The following is a 22,368-nucleotide window of genomic DNA, read 5'->3' as shown; positions in this document are numbered from 1 at the left end:
TCATGGGGTCTTGTCCCCATAAGACATGTAAAGTTAGATTTCATGAGACTCTTATTCCAAATTATCACAAATTCCCGATTATTGGAGTGGGAATTTGTGAGAGTTGATTCATCATATACTACTTTGTTCCCTTTAATTCATTCTGGTTAGACTTATTTATGGAGTCGTCATGTCCTTTGCCGTACTTGAAAATATTTGGAACAATGCTGTACCCTTGAAGCGTGGGAGTGGCTGCACTAAGCACTGTGTTCAGTGGCAACAGCCCTAACTTCTCCGTGTCATCTAACATAGAGATCTGAACTATGTGCCTGCTTTCTCCTGGAGCGCCTCTCTGAATTTTATGTCAGATCTGAGATGGTAGTTCCATGTGGGCTGCTATTTAATGTAGAAGATGATGGGGGGAGGCCCCTGGGTGGTTCAGTCGGTGAAGTTTCCAACTCTTGATTTCGGCTCAGGTTGTGATCTCAGGGTCATGAGGTGAAGCCCCGCATGGAGCCCCCATTGAGCTGGGCATGGAGCCTGCTTAAGATCCTCTCTCTCTCCCTCTCCCCTCCCCACTCCCACTTGCACATGCACAAGCGAGCACTCTCTCTGGGAAAAAAAAATATAGAAGAGGATGAGATTGCCTGTGACCTCTGTTGTTCGGAACCAAGAATGTCACTGTCCTTTTTTTATACCTAGAGCCAGCTGCAGTACCCGTCTACAGAGAGAGAGAGAGCAGCAGCTGTGCTTGGGGGGAGGAGGAGTGGGGGTAGAGCTTATAAGAGACGAAAAATTTTCAAATAGACATGGTGTAAAGCAGCCGTTCTCAAATCGTCGTACCTGGCCAGCGGCATCGGTAACCTGTGAATTTGTGAGCAATGTACGTTCTCAGGCTTCAGCTGAGACCAACTAACTCAGCAACTCTGGAGGCAAGGTTCACAGTCCATGCTTTAAAAAGCTGTCTAGCACACTCAAGTGAGAACCAGTGTTCAAAAGAATGTCCGAAAGCCCGAGAGTGGCAGTTACAATGGCCATATCCTGATGGGAGTGCAGAGTCTAGAAAAACTGTGGCTAGAGGAAAACAACAAAGTAGGGAATGAGGTGAGGAAGCACACTCTTCAGAGAGAGGAGTAAGAATAAGCGGGGTCCGCATTCATGCTCCTGAGAGGAGTCTAAATCCTGTACTCCCATGTTTGGTCCCTGGAGCCCCTCTGGCCTCTGCTTCTTGGTTCAGACCTTGCATGAGCCAGAGGTGGAGAATTGCCTTCATGTTGCTCCATGCAGAAACTGTGGTTCTTAAATCGCCGGTATTGTTGAGTGAAAAGGCGCCATAAACCCATGCTGACTACGATGCATAAGGGGGGCTCTTCAGCCACCTACCTGTCAACTGGGCAGGCTGAACCTCCCCTTGCCCTGGAAGAGAGTTTTGAGCCAGGAGCCAAGCCCTTTCATGGCTTTGAAGAAAAAAAAATAGAATTGCCATGTAAGGGCTACCAAGAATATAAGTGCCTCTTTAATAAATTATTTTTTGAAATGCCTTTTCCATTTTGGTAGTTGAAGTTTGGAAAATGTTTGGAGTACTATAATTATCATTTCTGGGAAAAAATACACATTGCACTATTTTTGTTTTTGCTGCAGGTCAAGCTGTCGTTCGGGATGGAAAGTAAACACGTCCCTTTGCTCAGCTGCAGCTCACGTATTTGTAGTCTCCGCGCGCCCTCTTGGCGGCTGTGGTAGATGAGGGCTTACGCCGTGGGTACACAAAGAATACAAAGACGGCATAGAAACGTGGGGCCCTTTCAGGGGCTTGGCCCAGCACAGGCTGATTAGGAAGCCGGTGCTGGAGCCGAAGGAATGGTCAGCAGGGTGGGGAGGCCTTCGGAGAAAGAGTTGTGGGAAGGGAATGAGGCTGTTCTGAGAGGCGCTGACCAACAGTCAGTCTGCAAGAATGAAGCACTTTCTCGCCAGGGAGGGCCTTTAATGATGTGGGTATAAATGTGGGACGTGGCGTGGGGGCTCTGTGTGTTTGTTTTGGGGAGGCAGTCATGACCAGTATATTCCCTCTTGTCAATTTGATAACTTGGTGAGCCAGGCCCATCAGCACATCTTGAATGCACAGATAGCTGGGGAACAGTCTCTGGGGAGAACTACCAGTACAACGCAGCTTCCTTCCTTCTCCCCAGACAGAGCAGAGACTGTTCTCTCAAAAAAGGGCCTTTTTTTTTTTTTTTAAAGAAATTAATAAAGTAATGGAAGCCGACAGAGAACCAAGACTTGAGGAAAACTTTTCGGTGTGCTAAGAGGACTGTGTGGAGCGTGCTAAGGATGTGTGCATGTGGGGGTATAGATGGGTGTGTGTGTGTGTGTGCGCACGTGTGTCTCAGAATCAGCTTCACCTTTATCAAAAAGAGCACACACGTGATGATCACATGCATGTCCCAGGCACTGTGTGGGGCATTAGGTTTAAAAAAAACTTGAGGAGAAGTGAGCCAACACTAGGACCTAGGGTAGTGTGTGTGTGTGTGTGTGTGTGTGTGTGTGTATGCATGTGCACACACACATCATGTGTATACATTTAGAAGTACTTTTTATATTTATATAACATATATATCATGTACATGTAATATAAAACAATGTGCATGTTCTTTGAATCTCCACAACAGTCTTGGAGAATAAGTAGTATGCCCCACTGAACATGTAAGTATACGGAGTATTCTGAGGTCGGTCGCTGACTCAAAGCCTGGACTTTTTGTGATGATGATGATGGCGATGATGATGGTGATGATGGTGATAAGAGCGATCCTCTTTGGACACTTAGACGTGCCAGGCAGGGGACTATTTGCAATATTTATTATTTCACTTAACTCTTACAACAACCCTGAGGAAAATTCGACACAGACAGGTGTCGGGAAACTTGTCCAAGATCACAGAGCTAGTTGTGGAAGAGCCAAGATTTGAACATAGTTTTTTTTCTGGCTCTCAAATCTTGGTAGGTAAGTCAGTAGGTAGACTGATTCCCATGTCAGAAAGGTAAAAAGTATCTAAAAAGTAACCTCTGTTCAATGGCAAGCAAGTGGTACAAACAACTATTTTATCTTAAGTGAAATAAGGGAGGAAGGGAAAGAGGAAATAAACGGCCAAAATAATTTTTTCAAAAATCTGTGTGTATTTTTATAGCCACATGGGTTATGTTTTTTTTGTTGTTCTCAGAATGTGCAAACCCTCATGAGAACTACCAATCGAGCAGTTAAATAGCCTGCTGTTCTTTATTTGCGGCTGTGGTAGTCGGCAGAGACAAACAGCAGCAGTATTCTGCAGCACTGTGTTCCCTTCCTTTATTCAGGCTGCTCTGGGCCCGCCTTATTCTTGATGTATCATTTTTTAGAAAGAATGAGAGCATGTGTGAGTTGGGGGGGGGGGTAGAGGGAGAGGGAGAATCTTAGGCAGGTTCCACACCCAGCATGGGGCTTGAAGCAGAGCTCCATCTCACTACCCTGAGATCATGACCCCAGCCAAAATCAAGAGTCAGATGCTTAACCGACTGAGCCACCCAGGTGCCCCTCTTGATTACAGTGTTTTGTTCATTGAAGTATAGTCATTTTCAGGAACTTCTGAAGACCTCCAATCAGCACATTGCCACCTCTCCAATCCATATGCCACCTCTGGGGCTCAGGAACTTAATGACAGTATTACCGACAATACCCTTGTTTCTTAGTCTCGTAAGATCGCATTTTTCTATACTACTAAAATTCTTCGTTGTTAACAAATCCACAAATCCTAGAGTTTTAAAAGAAAAGAACTGGCTCCGCCTTTAATTCAACGGTTGTGGGTCCTCCTTGAAGGAGCAGGGTCCCGGAGTCCCTGGTTGCGTAGGAAGGGCTCGCAGAACTCCCGGCTGGGGGCCGTCCACAGAGGACACCCACAGTACCAACCACCCATTTCACAGATGACAAACGCCACACCCTTCCTTCTCTCACCTTTAAATCTGATGTTTTATTTTTCCAAATCGGTATCACGATTACACAATAGAAGAGCCTACTTTGCAGCTTCCCTTCCTCAGTGGAGGAAAACTTGAAGTATAGAAAGCTGCCGACCCAAAGTCAGAACCGCTCTGCGAGAAATAGAGGCTTTGTTTGTATTCTGTAATGGAGTTTGCCTTGCATTTAAACACCACCCTGGGGAGTTCTTCATTTCTAATGTTTATGCTGCTGTGACATTTTCAAACTGTTAGGAAGATTCCTCTTAAGATGTTGCTGAACCAACTACACAAATTTAGTTCATTTAAGTTTTTCTCATTAGTCATTTGCCCATTCTCTGATAATTTTCATTTTTTTTTCCTGTGGGCTTGTGTTTATGGCGAAAAGGGGACAAGGTATTCAGAGAAGTTTATTAGGCAAAATTAGTCTTTTTGAAAGCCGTCTGCTTGGCTTGTACATTTATCCAAATCATCCTGAGGCCTTATTTTATTGCCAGATTTTTAAAAATAAATTCATTGTTACATTTTGAAAACGTGTTACTGCGTATGAATACATAAATTTAATTATATGAATGGCAGATCCCTCTGGAAGTAAATTGAATACATGTTCCTGGTGTGAATTAACAGATGATGAAATAAAATGTCTCTGGACTCAGAATTCTAATAACCTTTGGTAAACGGTGATTTAAAACTCAGTAGAACGTACACAGGCCATGTTTGGGATCTGGCTCTTTACTCCCTACCCTCTGGGCTATTTTCACTCTTCCCAGGGAGCTCTGATCTTTTCCAAGAAGACTTCAGAGAACCCTTTGATTCCGATTCCCTAAGAATTAAAGCAGCCTCGAATCCCCTGGGAATGTGGAATATTGGTGGGGAGAGGTGTCTAGAGCAGTGGATCAACTTTAGAAACGTTGGGGGACTTTACAAAATCCTGATACCAGTGGCCCACTTCCAGTAATTCTGGTTGAACTGGTCTGGGTTGTAGTCTTGAGCTTCTGGATGGTTAAAGCTCCCCAGAGATTCTCGTGTGCTGCCAGGGTTGAGAATCACTAATCCAGCGCTGTGGTTCTCAGACAGCAGTGTGTATGAGAATCGCATGGAGGGTTTGTTCAGGTAGATTGCTGGGCCCCTCTCCCAGAGTTTCTAATTCTGTAGGTATGCTGTGGGGCCTTAGAATTTGCATTTCTAGCACATTCTCAGGAGAGGCCGATGTGCCTGTCCATGGCCCACTGTTTGAGAACCACTACTCAAGACAGCTGAATCACCTGGAAATCTTGCTAAAATGCAGTTTCTGATTCATTAAGTCTGGCCCAAGGGCCTAAGTCTGTACAGCCCCGGCAAGCTCCCAAGTGGTGCTGATGCTGCTGGTCCAGGGGCCACCCTTTGAAGAGCAAAGCTCTCATCTAAAGCATGATTTTCAACTCAATTCAGTAAGATCCTGTTTAGAAAAGATGTGTCGTCTGGGAGATTCCAGAAGGTACCGTGGGGCTCAGCATTGAGTTTGGGCCATTTGGTGGCGGGCAGAAATCTGGAGAGCTCGGTGCTTCTTGGCATGTAGCCAGCTGCCATTTGACAGGATGTTTGAGCATGCCCTTGGCAAGGCTCTATTGTCAATAGGGAACTTCATTGTAAAGATTCCCAGTGTGCTTGGAGGAGTAACACAGTAATTCTCAGCTCTAATCACACAGTAGAATCACCCAGGGAGCTATTAAAATAAATATTTGAATTCCCAGGCCCCGCCCCTAAAAATTCTGATTTAATTGATTTAAGGTGGCATCTAGACAGTGGTGTTCTTAAAAGCTTGGTAAGTGATGCTAATGGACAGCCAGCTTGAGAACCACGAAAGTATCTCTTGTGGCTGTTTTTAAGAGATCATTTAATTTTTTTATTTATATTTGGCTAATTTATATTCTGTGATGCAAACTTTATTAGGTGGTGAAAACAATTTAATTTGGCACTTTTAAGAAACTGCCAAGAAAAGGGCATATGTAGATTCCCTCACTGTGAAATCCTAAATTCAGAGTAAAAGAGAGTGCTGGGAAAGTACAGCTGGTGTTTCTGAACAAGCTGAAATATGAAATCTTTCTGGGACTGTATCAACAAGCCTAATTTTTTCCCCTCGGGGTTATGATTGTGTGGAACAAGTCTTCACCGCGCAGCTTTGCCAAAAAAGGTTATGATAAAATCATGGAATGTGAATGGAGAGAATTCACAGTGTAACTTTAAAGGAGTCAGTCTCTAAATTTAAAAATGTAGGGATGACATATGTCTTACATTTGTAATAGAAGTTTTCAGAACAAAATAATGCTGGCTACAAAGAAAAGCCCACCTTTTATCGGGTGATGGCTGCAAGGCCCAGGAGCAAATGAGTTTGGGAGGACTATACCGAAGACCCCAAACCTCTCTGTCTTTGCAAATTAATCTTGAATTTCTATATGTGAGCAAAAGTGTAGCCGTTGACTACATATACAAGTACCAGGAAAGCTGATGAGGAAAGGTGAAGTTCCTTTTGCTTTTGGCATTGTGGACCAGGGAGAAGATTGAAGGCTTGGGAGGCTCTGCCACCTGCTTTGTGACCTTAGCCAAGCTTCTTAACCTCTCTGTGCCTGGCTCCTTATCTGCCAGGTAGACATGAAGGTGTTCTGTCTGTTCACACGGGAGTACGAAAGGAGGGTGAGAAATGGGAGGCCTGATGCCTCCCCCACGGAAGGTGCCCAGTAATAAAGGTCACTTTCGTTTCTCTAGCCCAGTCCTGAGAATTGAATCCTTACTAAGAAACATCTGTCGGAATACTTTTCTTCTAAGTCTTTATTGGTATTTTCTACCTGTGAATTACACCAGTTTAGATTTCTTCTTAATAATGGTGAGGTGTATTTTCTCTTTGGAGAGTTCTTGCCTTAGCCCCTTGATTCTTGCTGGTCCCTGCATCCAAGACAGTCCTGCCCTGCTATTTGCGTGCCTTCTCCTTCCTCTGGTTCAGGTCTCTGTGCGAGTGCCAGCCTCAGTGAGACCGGTCCTCGCCCCCCGGTACACCCGCGTTGCTGATTCTGCTTCGGGGCATTTATCACCACCTGGCAGCACACTGTGTAGCTCTTTGTATATTGTCTTGCTCCAGAATTGTGAATCTAGGAGGGTGAGGACTTGGTTTAATTTCCTGCTCTAAGCTCTGTGCCCGAGAACGGCTGGCACATGGAAGTCCTTCAGTAAATATTTGTCAGAGGAATGAGTGAGAGAGGGATTAGAGAAGATCTCTCAGGCTGTACCTCAGCTGGTACCTCGAGGAGATTTGCCACCAACGACCACCACGTGGCTCCTGCCGTCCCCTCGCTGATGCCGGGGCTACTGCAAGATTTCAGGTTATGAGGGAGGGAGATGATCAGAGTGAGACGTAGGGAAAACAGTGGTCCCAGACTCCTCTCCTCTTTCCTCTGTGCTCAGCCTACTCAATTCTGTGATACCAAGTCTGATCCAAACTTGGCGTCCCTTGAAATAGCTCTGTGGTTGAAACTCCCAAGGAGTGTGTCAGAATGACCATTTGTGTGTATGAGAATCAGGACAGACTTCAGGAAAAGGACGGACGGAGCACTCAGCAGTGTTGACTTTGTTGTTAGTTACCTGTCTAAATTTCAGTCGTCTGTTTTATGCTGCCTGTTTTCCATTAACAAGTGTGCAGCATTTTAAGTGACATTTTAAGAGATTTTGAAAGAGGAAGAAGACTTCGGTGTCAGATGTGTGGAATTCTGCAAAAATCAGATAGGGTGAGAATCTGGCAATATAATGTTTCTCTTCTTTTTTTTTCTCTCTCCTCCCATCTAGTAGTTTTTGTTTCAGCTTTGGTTTTATTTAAATCTGTTTAAGCAGAAAATCTTGAATGCGATTGCTACTTGTAGATCATGACTGTACTTTCCCTGTTGACCTATGGACCTGGAGAAGATCTACAACTGGCCAGCATGTGGTCACACAGGTTAAAGTGACTAAGATTGATATACACTTTGTTGTAAAATCATTCTGATATGGGGTGACCCTGTCAATATTTTAAGGGCTAACCTCTGGAAGATAATTAATATGGTGAAAGAAGCTATTTTCTCTCCGTGACCTCTGTTACAAGTGATACTTTCACTTTAATCTTGCTGTATCTGGGGCAGTTTTTGTTCTTTTTTTTTAAGATGCCAGTTGCAAAGCGTTGCCAAGGCAACTAGACTGAAAAGCTTGTTAATTAACTTAACTATTATATATAGATTTGTTAGACACCATAGGGAAAGAGTCACAAGAGGCTTCTTTTCAAATGGATGAAATTTAAAATTCAGAGGTAATATCGGAAAAGCCTTCTAAATGAGGGAAAATACACATGTGACTATAGTGTTGACCTTATTTTCTTCATGGAAGAGCTACGGAATGGAGGCATAGATGAGTAAATGAAATCTACAGGATGAATTAATTTAGAAATGGGGCTGAGAAAAGAAGTATCAGAAAGACACTTCGGGATGCTATGGTAACCAAGTTGGGTGTAAGCCACAGGTGACAAGTGGTTGGGGAAGACGCTGGTGAGTAGGGGTTGTGGATAACCCATCGAGATGTGAATAGAGGGTCGAAAGAAGAGAAAAGCCAAGAATGTTAACAATTACAAAAATAAAAAGAAAGATACGAATCTTAGAAATCTAGATTCTTCGAAAGCATCATTTTACAACTTGCCAAGTCAGTATACTAGGCTTGAATCTTATGCCTGCTAGTAATGGAGTTAGGAACACAATCTTAAAAATTTAAAGTAAAAACTGTTAGAAACACAAGAAGTTACTGGTTCATAGTGGGTGATTTTAATAGATCCTTCTTGGAAATTAAGTGGAAAAGGGGAGATGTAAGTGATCTGAATGTCATAATTAAGTTTGATTGAATAGATTTGCAAGTTTACATCCAATAAACAGAGAATACATGTTCTTTTCAAATACCCATATATTTTAAAGTTGACCTTAGACCACATGTATACACACTTGTGCCAAAACACACACATACACAAACACAAATTCAAGAAATTAACAGAAGTAGAAAATCGTACAGCCTGCATTCTCTGCGACAAGACAATAAAACCATAAAAATTAAATTAAAAACCATAATAAAACCATAAAAATTAAAATCAAGAGGAAAGCCAAAATACTTATGCAGAAATGTAATAGCATTCTTCTATAAAGTCTTCAGTTAAAGAGGGAATCAAAGTTGAATTATAGATTATTTAGATATGAGTAACATTGAGAGTAATGCATATCAAAAAATCAGAATATAACCAAAGCAATATTTGGCCCAAAGTATTAAAATCACAATTAAAATTATTTTCATTTCTTAGAAAATAGAGGAAATAGAAGCGAACTAAGCACTAGAATAAAATCAGTGAAATAATCTGGAAAATGAAGAAGGAAGAGATTCAAAAACCAGCAGAACTGATGAGCACATCAACTACAAAAAAAGAATGCTTGGTCATAAAACCTGAAATGAATTTGAAAATCTAGATAAATTAGATCTAGATAAATTAAACACTCAGCAGTGTCCGTACAGTTGATTCTAAAAGAGGTAGAATGCCTGAAATCTAATAATCGAAGAACTCTGTCCCCTTCTTCCTTTAAAAAAAAATAGTTCTGATAGTTTCACAATTGGGCTATATGAAAACATCAAATAATGTATAATTCCTATGTTATTTAAACTTTTATAGCAGAGTAAGGTAGAATGATAAACAGCTCATTGAACAATTTGGTGTAACTTGGGAACTAAGACTGGATGAGGGCAGTGCACACACACACATACCCCAAGAGCTTCAGGTGAGTATTATTCAAGCTTATAAATTTAAAAATCTTAATGTTAAGAAGTCAAATCCAGCTGGATCTTTAGAAAAAGGCTTTAGTGTAAGAAAACAAGGATAATTTTAAATCTGCTAATTGATTATATAATAAATTAAAGGGAAAGCCAATATGATTATCTTGAGAAAAGTTGAAAAATCGCTTAATAAGATTTAACCCTCATTTTTAACATTCCTAAATCCCTTCAGACAGTGGTTCAGACCGTGTCTATATACCTTATCCCATTTGTGTTACAAAGGTAGTTCTTAAGTAAATAAATCTCTCTAAGTTTGAATTGGGAAACACATCAGTAGGTGACACCATTGAGACCGTGAAATGTAAAGAGTGGAATAACTAGGAAGAGCCAATATGTTGGGTTATAATGAAAGTGTGTCTGTTGAACCATGTATTTTAAAAGTCTGATGATACATACCAAATATTTTGCAGGATGACAATGTAATAATGGAATGTGATACAGAATAAGTTAATTGCAGCACGTTGACAAGAGTAGGCATTAAGTGCTATTTGCAGTCAAAGTCACGGAGCTCTTATTATGAGACCGTGTGTGTTAGCCAGAGAAGCCGTTCACTGAATGTATGTCATAGACTCCATCTCCGTCTATCCTGTGCAGTCAAGATTCACTTTCTCCTCCTCAGCGCTTTGATTTGTTCTGTCCACACTGATGGGGATCCAAGAGTGGGGTTCCCCTTGAATTCTCTTCTCAAGGCAGTTGCTTGGGGTTACCTTAGGAAAACAGGATATATGCATTCTCCATGTATCCTACTGCAGCCATGCTGGCCTCCTTTCTCTTCCTGGGACACACAGGACTGCATCAGCTCTTCCCTCTGCTGGGACACTCTTCTCCCAGATAGCTCCATGGCCCACCCTCTCCCTCCTTCAAGTCTTTGTTCAAACAGTGGCTTCTCAGTGATGCCTGTTCTGACCAAATTGCAACTGTCCCCCACTTCCTTGCCCTCAGATTCCCCCTTGCTCCGTTCCATTTTTTCCCCATGGCACTGACACCCTCTGCTACTGCACAGTTTGCTCATTTATGATTGTTCTTTATTCTGTATTTCTCTCCACTGTGCTCTGAACCATGTGAGGGCGGGAATCTATGCTTGTCCTCTTTATGGTGCATCCCAAGGTGCTAGAACAGCAGGTGCTTAATACTTATTTTTTAATGAATTTACTAGAACTGTGAGTATGAAGGCTTTCCTACAGTACTTTGATTAGCCAGGAAGTAGACAAGGAAGATGGTCAGTGAAATGAACAATACAGCAATCAAGGTAGGAATGACCTGAGGAACCCTTGGTTTTGGAAATAGGTCAACCTTTGTAATAGGAAGAGCTGTCTGAACTGGAAGTGAGGAGGCCTGGATTCTTGTTTTCCTTTTACCACTGACGACAGGCAGATCACTTGAACTCTTGGGCTTCAGGTTCTGGATCTATAAAACAGACTATAGTTTTTTGTTTAGAAGACTAAACTGGGCGATCTGGACCTGACCCTGCTTTTGTGATTCTGTATGGGTTTTACTGTAGGAAAGACAGAGCTAATGTTAATGTACCCCAAAACCACATGGCATCATTTTCACCCAGTATTTTCTGAACTTCCCTCTACAACCACCCCCCCACGCCCCCAGAGATCATGGGACTATGATGATGTGCTTTGGGTCTGTTTCAGCCTTTTCCTCAAGGACATGATGTTGGTGTAGGTTTCTTTAAAGCTTAAACCAAGAGACTCCGCTATGGACTGGGGCTCCAGAAGCTAGGGCTTTGCTCGATACATTTTTCTTATCTTTTAAAATGGAGGTGCAGCAGTGGTCAGTGCATAATACCCGCGAAAGTAGAGCGGGGCATTTGATGGATCTCTGCTAGAGATAGTCAGCGCCAGATGGCGTTTAGGGAAATTACAGCTCGTTCTCCATCTTGCTGAGTTTTCACATCATAGAATCCTATGATCTGAATAAGTTCGTCTCTTCAAAATTCAGGGCTCGGAGATGGAGTTCTTTCATGGTGATTATCACGTTCCTTGTCCCCGGTCCCTGAAGTAGCCAGGATTTATTCCTGGGTCTGTTTCAGGGCTTTAAACATAACACTGTTTTCAGAGAAAAGCCCTTAAACTCCTTTTAAATTCAAAGGTCTTCTGGTCAGTCACTGATAAAGTCCAGTTCCCAGATTCTGCACATCATGCAGGAACCTTCCCGAGCCGCTCTTGATTTTGGTCCGTGCGCCGGACAGCGATTACTCAGCCCAGGTGAGCGGGGAGGTGGAGAAGGCCACGGCAGCCGCACGCCGCCTGTGTCGTGAGCGGATCTCGGGAGGTTTTCACGGTCGGCTAAGCTGAGTGTGGCGGTTTCCACCAGAGTTCTTTCTCTCCTCTTCTCTTTGGTCCATGACTAGATCCTCAGGACTGCCTGTGCTTCCAACGCCAGGGCCCCACGCTGCCCCCAGGCATGTGCTAAATTCTTTCTCTCCCATTTAGAAGAGAAGCCAGATTGCTCCAAGGCCCGCTGTGAAGTCCAGTTCTCTCCACGTTGTCCTGAAGATTCCGTTCTGATCGAGGGCTATGCTCCCCCCGGGGAGTGCTGCCCCTTACCCAGCCGCTGCGTGTGCGACCCTGCGGGCTGCCTGCGCAAAGTCTGCCAGCCGGGATACCTGAACATACTAGTGTCCAAAGCCTCAGGGAAGCCGGGAGAGTGTTGTGACCTCTATGAGTGCAAACCAGGTACGCGCGGGCCTCGCCTCAGCAGCCTCACTGCTTTGCGTCACAGGGTCGTCGCAGGGTCGCCGGCCCCCCCCGGGGAAGATGGGCACACCTGCCACTTTGGGTCATGGCAGCCTGACTTCTGGCCTTCCAGTCAGAGAGCCAGAGTGATAATCCGCGGGTACAGAAGTGCCTGCAGATAGGGACCGTCTTTGTTTCTTCTCTTTTCCTTTTCCTTCAAAGTATGCTTGATGGGGGAATTGGGGTTAAAATTTATGGTCCTCTAGCTCCGTGCTTCATTCCCCCAGAGATCTTCCAGAGAAGATCAGAGACCTCACTTGTCGACGTACCCTTCACCTTATTACACTTAAAAACAATCACCATATGTAAATAGCAAGTTATTTTTAGATAAGTAGATGCATCAAAACGCCCGATGTGTTGTCACGAAATTCTCCACCCCAGTCTTTCTGCCTGCCAGCTCCCCACCGTCCCTCTGCTGACTTGATAGCATGTGCCAAGACTTCTTAGACTATTTACTCACCTTCTTTGCTACATTTCATTTGTTCTCCTATCCCAGCTATTTCTTGCTTTATGTTATTTCTAACATCCTTGTTCTTGTGGCATTTCTAACATGGTCTGTGAACAGGTCTAGATGATAGTGATTTTCCTCTTTGCAGGTTTCTAACTGTTGATAAAAGTTGGTTTTTGTTTTTGTTTTTTTCCTAACTGCCAGATAAATGCCTCAAGCAGAACAATCCCTTGTCCATCTCTTGCTGTGTCCCACCAGAAGCGCCTCGGCTGAGTGGCTCTCTCCAGCCACGTAACCGCCATTGGTTTCACTCTCCCCCTACGTCTTCATCTTCTCTTAGGTGTCTTGTATCCTGCCTTCCTGGCACAGATAAAGGACATATTGCCGTTCTCTACTGTTGGCTGAAATAAAAATGTCATTGCTAGGAGAGGGTTCTGGGACGCAAGGAACCTGCAGCCCTTTGCGAAGGGCCAGTGTTTCGTGTTGGGACTCAAAATGCAAGTAAATGTAACAGTAAATGGTGCTTCTGTTTGCCCCTCTCAGTTTTCAGTGTGGACTGCAGCACCGTGGAGTGCCCCTCCGTTCAGCAGGCCGTGTGCCCTCTGGACAGCTACGAGACTCAAGTCAGACTCACGGCGGACGGTTGCTGCACCCTGCCAACAAGGTTGGTTTGTCATCGGTTTATCGACTTTTCTCCTTGGTCTTGTGTGTTAGCACAGTTTCAGGCATGCAGTTTGTTTCCCCTAAGTATCAGGGAAACCCAAAATTCTGTTTCTAGGGAGAAATTGGAACTGTTACTATGACTTGGTATTTACGTGTATCGCTCCTTGGAGCAAAGCCAGCTGTCATCAGGTTAAGTCACTAAGCCTTCCAGATTCTTCATTATTGGGGTGCCTGTGCACTTTCGCAGGCTGGGAACTCTACAGGCAAGTATGCCCCTCAGTATGCAGTCAGGGAGGCAGCAAGGGATGGATCGCAGTGAGCAAGTCATTTGATCCTCCGCAGGGAATCTTAAAGGTACTTCACCATTGTGTCCAATGGGATGAAACACTGCTTCACGGAACTGCTCCCCATCGATGCTTACCGTTTGCAATCACACATCTACCCAGACCTGTCACTTGCTGAGGCAAAGAGGAGTCTGAATTCTTTTGATGCCTTCTAGGAACAAACACAGCTCTCTTTGGCTTGGTGGGGAAAAAAGTTGCTATCATTTTAGTCATAGTAGCAGGACATCCACCTAGCCCTACAGGACCAGGCTCACTCCAGAGCATGAGGTCTCCAGGTCTCGTCCTTGACAGTCTTCAGAGCACCACCGTGGAGCTGGCCCTTTGTGCTTGGCTTTGCGGAAGACTATGCTTGGAAACATGAGTTTATATTCTGTTTCTCCTGCTGAGATGCCTTCCCCCTTCCTGCCGGGACCTCTCCTCCATCTTTCCCAGGCCACTAAGGCATCGTTTTGACTAAGTCAGTTCATTTCTTTCTACTCTGCTCTACATTTAATATCCATGGTTGAAAGGGTGCCTTCTTTGGCTCCCTTTCTAACCTCTGTCTGTCTCAGTCCCAGTCCAGTGGCAGGCACTTCCCATCTGTGTTTATTGTAGGAGTAGTTGTTATTTTAGAAAGGGCGTGGTAAGAGAGGGATACACGTGGTCTGCAGGTAAGTGCCAGGTACAGAGTAGACATCCAGAGTGTGTTCTGATAATCACTCTTCTTTTCTTCTAATACATTAGGTTTTCCCTACCCTTTGTCCTGACAGAAGCTCTCGGAGTCTCTCAGATATATTTTACACCACTTGTCCTATCCTTTATGTAGTATCATAAAGTAGATACAAAGATTTTTGGGAAGGTAACCTACCAACAGTGGTATAGCCCCTTCTTAGGACATTACAATGTGATAATGTATCCACAGATGCTTGGAAAGGGGGAAGCACTGTGCAAACATAAGGTATTACCAATCATTAATGGAGGACGAGGGAGCGCTGGAAACAGTAACAGATGTCCCTTCAAGGTCTTCATGAAAAGGAAGGTGGCACATTACATTACAGAACCTAATTAATCAAAACCAAGCCAGTCGTTAATTAACAAGTCCTTTAGTGAGGAAAAGGGACAGTTCTCAAGGCGCTGTTGTAAATGTTAACACAGCAGCATCTGCCTGTAGGGAGCACAGTAGGCGATTTTTCAGTCCCTCCAGGGGGTCGAAGTGGGTAAAAGCTACTGGAAGACATATTTAATCTCAGTTTAAGGAAAAAATTTTCTCACAACTAATGATGTACAGTGATGAATTGGGCTGCTTCCTGAGCTCCCCGGAGTGGGAGAGCTTTCTTTCCGTCTGGATGGCCACCTGCCAGGAATGCTTAGAAGAAATGTTCCATTGGAAAGGAGGTTCAACTTTGATGTGTTCCGTTTTATCTCCGAGCTTCTGTGAGTCTTGTAGACATAAACCTTAGGATGGCTCTTACCGTGTTAACATAATTTTGACTTTGGCATTCAGGACTGAAGAATGGTCAGTCAGCTAAAGGTGCCTCTAATGAAGAAACTGGAAACAGAGAAGGAAGTCATTCAAACTCCCACTGTAAATTATTTACAGGGAAGGGATAAGTTCTCATAGCCTTTTAGTTTCCTGTATTTTAGATAGTCAGTGACCCCTGCACACTCGCTGCCCCTTCTCCACATCCATCCTGTGTTCCCACCTGGATGAGGCCCCTCCCTGCGCTCGCTCACGCAGGCTCATGCTCGTTCACACTCACGCAGCCTCACCCTTATGCAGGCTCACGCTCGTGCAGGCTCACGTTCATTCACACTCACACGGGCTCACGCTTGTTCATGCTCACACAGGCTCACACTCCTTCACACTCACACAGGCTCATGCTTGCTCACACAGGCTCACGCTCGTTCATGCTCACGCTTATTCACGCTCACATGGGCTCACGCTCATTCATGCTCACACAGGCTCAGTTGACTTTCCCGAGTGCCTTCCCCTCCTACAACTTCTGCTCCCCTTTCAGGACTGCATTTCCTTCTTTTTGAAGTGTTTTCAGTCTTCAGCCCTGACGATGACTTAGGTGCCCTCCTCTGCTGCTTGTAAACAAATTCCCATGTATCTCTTTAAGCACTTTTTATAACAAATTGAAATCATTGATTTTTGTGTGTATGTGTGTCGATATTTCCTACTCTGTGATTTTTCAAGAGAAGGGAATATTTTATAGCCTTTAGTGCCTAGCGTAGGAATTGCTGTAATGTGTCAAACTACATTTGTTGATGAATGAATAAATGAAAGAATGAATGAGCAGGCCTACTCTAAGCCATGTTGATTTATTTGTTGAAGAAGGGAAAAAAATGAATATTTTTAATCTCCTGTTATCGTCCTACTGTTGGGTGGTAATACTGTTTCTTGTCTCACTTTAAAAGCCTTGTGCTTTTTCCCCAACCTCCTTCTTTATGGCCCACTTCTCAGTACTAAAGAAACTCTCTGTTCCAAGCACCAAGGTCACCTCTCAAAGCCTTTATCTCTCCCTTCCACCTTCTCTAATATTGTTCACCCTGCAGGACTCCAATTAAATTCCACTTCATCCAAAAGGTCTTCATGCTTCAACCAACACTCATCCTACTCCCTAGGAACTCCTAACATATTCTTTTCTGTCTTCCCAATTAATCACATATTTCCTAGCATTGTTATGTAACTGTTACATGCATAGTCTTGTCTCACCAACTACAGGACATTTCTAGAGGTCAGGAATTGTGTCTTCTTTCTTTTCCTCTGTATATGCGTGAACACTGAATGAATCGGTAAACGCAGAATGTGCTCAGACTGTGGCTAAACCTAGTTTCGCATAGTAGGTGGGTTCCCACTTACTAAGGAGGATGATAGGTCCGACTTTGGCAAGAGGCTAAAAACCCAAACAATCCATGTGAAAATGGAAATAAAAACAGGAGAGCCCAATATGGAGGAATCACAGTATTTTAAGAGAAAAAAAAACTGCATAACTTTATTCTTTGGTGTGATTTATGTCTTAAAGAGCACAAAGTTTAGGTAGAAAGAAGAGCATTTTAGAATACCTAAAATTCTGTTACAATTGATATTTGTGCATTTTTATAAAGCGCATTATTAACGTAGCGCTATTTCAGATCAAAAACCAGTAATGTGGAGAATTCAGGGGGACAGCCCTCTACAGTTAGGGTGAAGGTTAAATATCAGTAGAGCTTTACCTTAACCCCTTTTTTGTAAGGATTTGTTGGACTTCCAGAGACAAGGAAAGTTGTGGACTTTCTCTTCCTCACCTTAGAGAACAAATTCCTCTCTTTCATTCCCAGTGAGACTGTTTTACCCGTTCAAGCCCCTAACTGCCCTATTTCTGTGTGAGTCCTTGCACAGCTTGTGAATTTTCTTTTGAGTCGTCTGTTTTCAGTTATTCGTTCATTTGTCAAGCATAAACTGAGCTCTTACCGGCGACAGACACCGCCCTCTAGAAGTCCTTACTGTGCATGGATCTCTCTTTCCTCTTCTATTCCTGACAAACCCTGGTTTTCCCACCTTACGTCCGCCCTTTCTACGTACAGCTTATCCCTTCTTTGCTGCATCTCTGCTTTTCCTTAACGGCCCAGCCTTCATTTTCCCCTCTTTTGCTGTCTTTTCCTGAACTTCATCCTATTTTGACATCATTCTTTCATGTGATATAATTACCTCTTAACCATTTTTAATTCTTCTTTCCTCAGCTAGGTTTTAGGTTTCCAAGCACCCTGCCAATTCTTTTCATCCTTCTCTCTTCTTTTGGCCCTGGAATAGGATGTGAGTTCATCACACCTTTCAGGAGACAGTGAAAAGGAGTGAGAGTTAGTGGCTGGGGGCCTGAACGCCATATGACGGCAGAAAGGAAAACCAGGACTATCCATGGGGCTCATGACACTGTGGTCTTTGGAAGGCTCTGTGTGCATGTGTGCATACAAATGCCTCCGTGCAAAAGGAAACTTAGAGGAAGTTGCGTCGGGTACATTGATTCAAATGGTATCTTTGCAGGGAAGGACAAAGTATTTAACATGAAGGTAGCAGTAACGAAGACAGCTTAGCTGTATAATGTGCCCTGCTGTTTACAAAGCTTTTCCACTCTTGTTCTCATTTTATCATCATTCTGATTCCATGAGGAATTTATAGATATGAAAACAGAGGCTGAGAGAGCAAGTGACTTTTGCAAAATCGTAAGTGTTCTTTGGTACAGGGATCAGAGCAGGGGTCCAAGTCTTCAACCCAGCTTCTTTAATCCAAAGCCTTGTCCTCTCCACTGCAGTTGTTTGTTTGGGTTTTTGGGGGTTTTTTTTGTTGTTGTTTTTGTTTTTGTTTTTTTTGATAATCCGTGTTCTGCTGTTGTTTTAAGCTCAGGATATATCATTGATGATGAATTTATATTTCACCAACGTATGTATTTATTTCAGCATCATACATATGAACACAATATGCATGGCTGGTCAGTTATTCATTGTTCTGTAACAAACCATCCCCAAAAGTAGTAGCTCAAAACAACAGATGTTTGTTATTTTTCGTGGCTCTGTGTGTGAACTGGGCGGTGCTTCCATCGTCCACTGGCAGGTTGTCTGGGGCTCGATGGTCGAAGGTGGTGTCACTCCCATGTCTGTGAACTCAACTGGAATGGCTGGAAGGGCCTGTCACCCCCCGTGGGGTCTTTCGTCCTGGGCTTCTCCCGTGATGGCAGAAGCGAGAGAGGAAGTAGCAAAGCCTTAACAGACAGGACTTGGAAGTCACACAGCCTCCCTTCCGCCACATTCTGTTGTTCTGAGCAAGTTGTAGGGTGAGCCCTGATTCAGAGAGTTGGCAGTAGATTCCACCTCTTGATGGGAGAAACTGCAACGAATTTGTGGCCATTTTTAACCCACCGTAACATACATTTGACCAAATAGGTGCCCTTTAGGTTTCATTATCTGAATCTAGAAATTTGCTGGAGTGCTTGCTGCAACTATGGGATTCTTTTCCAAAGACTAATGTCCTTCTGAGCCTGGGGCTCTGCGTCCTCAGGTGTAATTCAGGTAACCTGTAGCCGGGCTGCTTTCCCATCAGCAGCAACCTTTCTGCTGCTCCCTTGGCCTGCCAGTGGGAGTGGGCAGTTCACTGGGGGTAGACGCGTGATGTAGGAGCCTCTGAGCACCACTTCAGCTGGGGCATCATGTAGCTGACCATTATTTTTAACTCCTCCCCTTAAAGTTGTGACTACCTAGTTAAACTTGGTTTCACAGCAAACGTCACTTTTGGATGCCACAAGATGTGCCTGGTGAAACCAGGTCCGTTTTAAAAACAAACACCAAACGTTCAGAGGTGTTGGGTAGAAATTCTCCTCTGTAAGGGTTGGTTATTTAATAGCTGCCTGAGAGAAATGGACCCACCACCTGTAGCCGGAGGATAGATCCAGTGTGGGACGGAGGTCTGTGTATCCCATGTTCCCCTTGTCAGCCAGTCCAGACCTCCACGCAGTTGGGCTGTTTCTCAAGAGGATGGCTCCTAATCACATTTTTTTTCCTCTCTCCTTGCTATATCCAGGGTTATGTGCCTAATTTTAGAGGCTTCCCATTGCTTTTATTTTTCATGTCTTTTTAGATACAGGCTGATAGGGCAGACATCAACTAGTTAAAAACCTAGACCATAATACCTCTACCTTATTTCCTCTCACTGGAAGTCAAATGAGTTTTTCAATACCCTTCTGCCTTTTGATTTGTTATTTAACGGCTTCCATATTTTTATTAAGAAGATGAATGTAATATGTTACTGACATTCACCCCTTTGAAATTTATTTTAATGAGATTTGCCCCAAACTTTTGAAATTTATTTTAATGAGATTTGTCCCAAACTTTTTGTTCTGAAACCATTCTGTGATCAGTTTGTGTATGTAAATATGCATTCCTTAAAAGTTATTGAGAAAAATCCAATCTGGTTATTTTGAGGTGGAAATCAATGAAGTCATTGTTTATGATGTTCAGACTTAAAATAGGGTTTTTCCTGGGTTGTACACAGTGCAGCCAGCCAGGTTCCCAAGCTCCCTCTTGGCTCCAGCCTCTTTCTGACTAACAGGTCTGATTCTCTTCCAGAACCTATATCCGGAACATTTATATCTCTTGCTTTCTGAGACACTACACTGAAAAACCTGTTTTATTTTTAAATCAAGATTTAGAAGGATTTTTGACTTTTTTTTTCTTATCTGAAGTCATTTAAAAGTTTTAGATGATCTGTTAGCTAAAATGTTGATTAATATGTGACTTCGATCTTTACCAAAAAGTTCAATAGACTGTCTTGAGCATATTACATTCCAGGTACGGTTCCACTGGAAATGTAGACAAGCCTGAATCATAGTGTTCCTGCCTCAGGTGGCAGGTTCTATGGCTCTCCTGTTTCAGAAATGGAGCTTGGTGAGCTGGGAAGGGGGTTCTGCTTGGTGAGTGGCAGAGCCAGGGTGTGTGAGCACAGACCACTAGGCCCACTGTCCCCTGCGGTCCCCACCCACCTGTCCCCACCACTTAGGAAACCTCACAGGCCACGTGCTATCTTTCCCTTTGTTACTGTCGTCTGTGAGCAAACATGCATGTGAGGAAACGGTCCAGCAGCAAAGGAATACTCCTCCACACGTCACTAGTGCCATGCAGAGAGAGTACACACCTGCAGGTTGGGTGCTGGAATGCAGGCCCACTTCTGCATGAATTTGGACAAGGCTCTCCTATCATCTGGGTCTGTTTTCTTCTCTCGGAGAGAGAAAGGGGAAGAGGGATTTGATGATCTCAGAAGTAACTTCTACCTTTAAATTCTTTGACTTTCCCAAGCCCTTGAGAGGGGAAAGAACCCAAGCCCCTGGTGCTAGGAAACTCCTGGGTGAGAAAGAAGGAACGTTTTAGAAAATTTCAGGACTCACAAGATAATGGGAGAGATATATGGTTGGCATAGTAATAGGAAAGGAAGAAAGTCTAAACAAAGTCATAAAAGAATTATGTTTGCTTTTTTTTTTACATTTTCTTAAAAAAAAAAAAAAAACCTTAGGAAAGGCAAAATGAAATAAACAAACTTACAAGACTAGTGATTTAAATCAGGATGATGAGACTGGTTGAATTGTGAAAGCCGGGTGATAATCCAGTAAAGTAGATGACCTGCTGGTCAGTGGCTAATGGAATATTGCTAGTTACCTTTTTTTTTTTTTTCCACATCTGTAAATAGATAGTCCCTTATACAGCAAGATTGGAGAATATCTGGTCAAAGGCTGAGTCCGTAAGAAAGGGGTTTACTCCGTTAAATTGCTTTCTAGTAGAATGTGGACATCTCTGCTTGTCAGCCTGCCTTGCTGGGTATCATGGGGGAGGATGTGATGTGTCTCGCATCCTCCTAGCCCCACACGCTCACGGCATGAACCACAGCCTGTGCGTGGCTTCTCACTGGCTCCCGGACCACGTTTGTACTTGTTTCTCCCCAGCTGTTGCTATTTGGCTGTCCCTGAGGTTTTATCTTTGTTCTCCCTGTCACTCTTTATTCAGCTCCTCCATAGTCTTACTGCATTTTTCTGTATTTTACTGTAACTTGTCTACACACACAGACACCCACACCCGGCGTTATATGGGTGGAAAAGCATTAGATTCTCTATTCCTGACTTTATGAGTGGACCATTTCTTTCTGTGACTCTTAAAATAAAAAAAAAAAAACGATCTACTGAATTAAATTCCCCTGTTCTTTGTTTGATCCTCAGTTTTATTTCTCTAAGACATTGACCTTAGAAGACAATTTCCCACTCATACTTTGTCATAACAGCTTGAAACACTGCAATTCCAGGAAGGGAAATAAGATAAAAGGAAGGATGCCAACCCCATTGTGTCTGAAGGATACAGCAGATACACAGCTTATGACCAGAACAAAAGGCATAAATGTCCCTTACTTTCACTGTAACATCTAGATGTTTGTATCCCTCTGCTTCAAGTCGAGAATCTAGGACGCTTAGTTCCCATTCCTCAATCTTCGTTCCTCTGTGCTCTCAAGAAAAATCCGTCTCGTTGGTGCTACATTGTATTATGATAATAGACTTTTAGTGGATTGCTATCACCCTGTTTCTTCTGAAGAGATGCAGATCGTTAGAGAGGGGGCTTTCTTTCTGGGGTTCCAGAATTCATAGCCTGGTATTGACTATACCAGACGAGGCTATCAGAATGGAGTCTTTGGCAGGTTGTCCCTTCCCTTCAGAAGCACTTGAGTTCAATAAAAATCAATTTAACCACAAAGCTACAGTGAGTAAAAACAAGGTGCAGCTTTGAAAATGTCAGCTGTCAAAGATTCATTGAAGGCCTCATGGAAGACGGAGAACACTGGGCTTGGTTTGGTGT

The 22,368-nt window shown here is 43.5% G+C and overlaps 1 protein-coding gene across 6 annotated transcripts in view; it reads left to right on the top strand.

The window, feature by feature from the left end:
* CRIM1 (cysteine rich transmembrane BMP regulator 1) overlaps nt 1-22,368 on the top strand; it is a 185,859-nt gene that overhangs the window by 71,827 nt on the left and 91,664 nt on the right. For 5 of the 6 annotated variants that reach the window (XM_087863736.1, XM_045809087.2, XM_045809084.2 and 2 more), the window contains 2 exons: nt 12,265-12,507; nt 13,559-13,679. In XM_087863736.1, coding sequence (XP_087719862.1) covers nt 12,265-12,507; nt 13,559-13,679 — 364 coding nt within the window. The remainder of the gene's footprint in view (nt 1-12,264; nt 12,508-13,558; nt 13,680-22,368) is intronic. The other variant, XM_045809090.2, reaches the window with a different exon arrangement.

Source organism: Ursus americanus, chromosome 7, assembly GCF_024610735.1.
Source record: "Ursus americanus isolate L20-20 chromosome 7, mUrsAme1.1.p, whole genome shotgun sequence".
Taxonomy (NCBI): Eukaryota; Metazoa; Chordata; class Mammalia; order Carnivora; family Ursidae; genus Ursus; species Ursus americanus.
The sequence above is the reverse complement of the archived record's forward strand: the minus strand, read 5'-3'. Positions and strand labels throughout refer to the sequence as shown.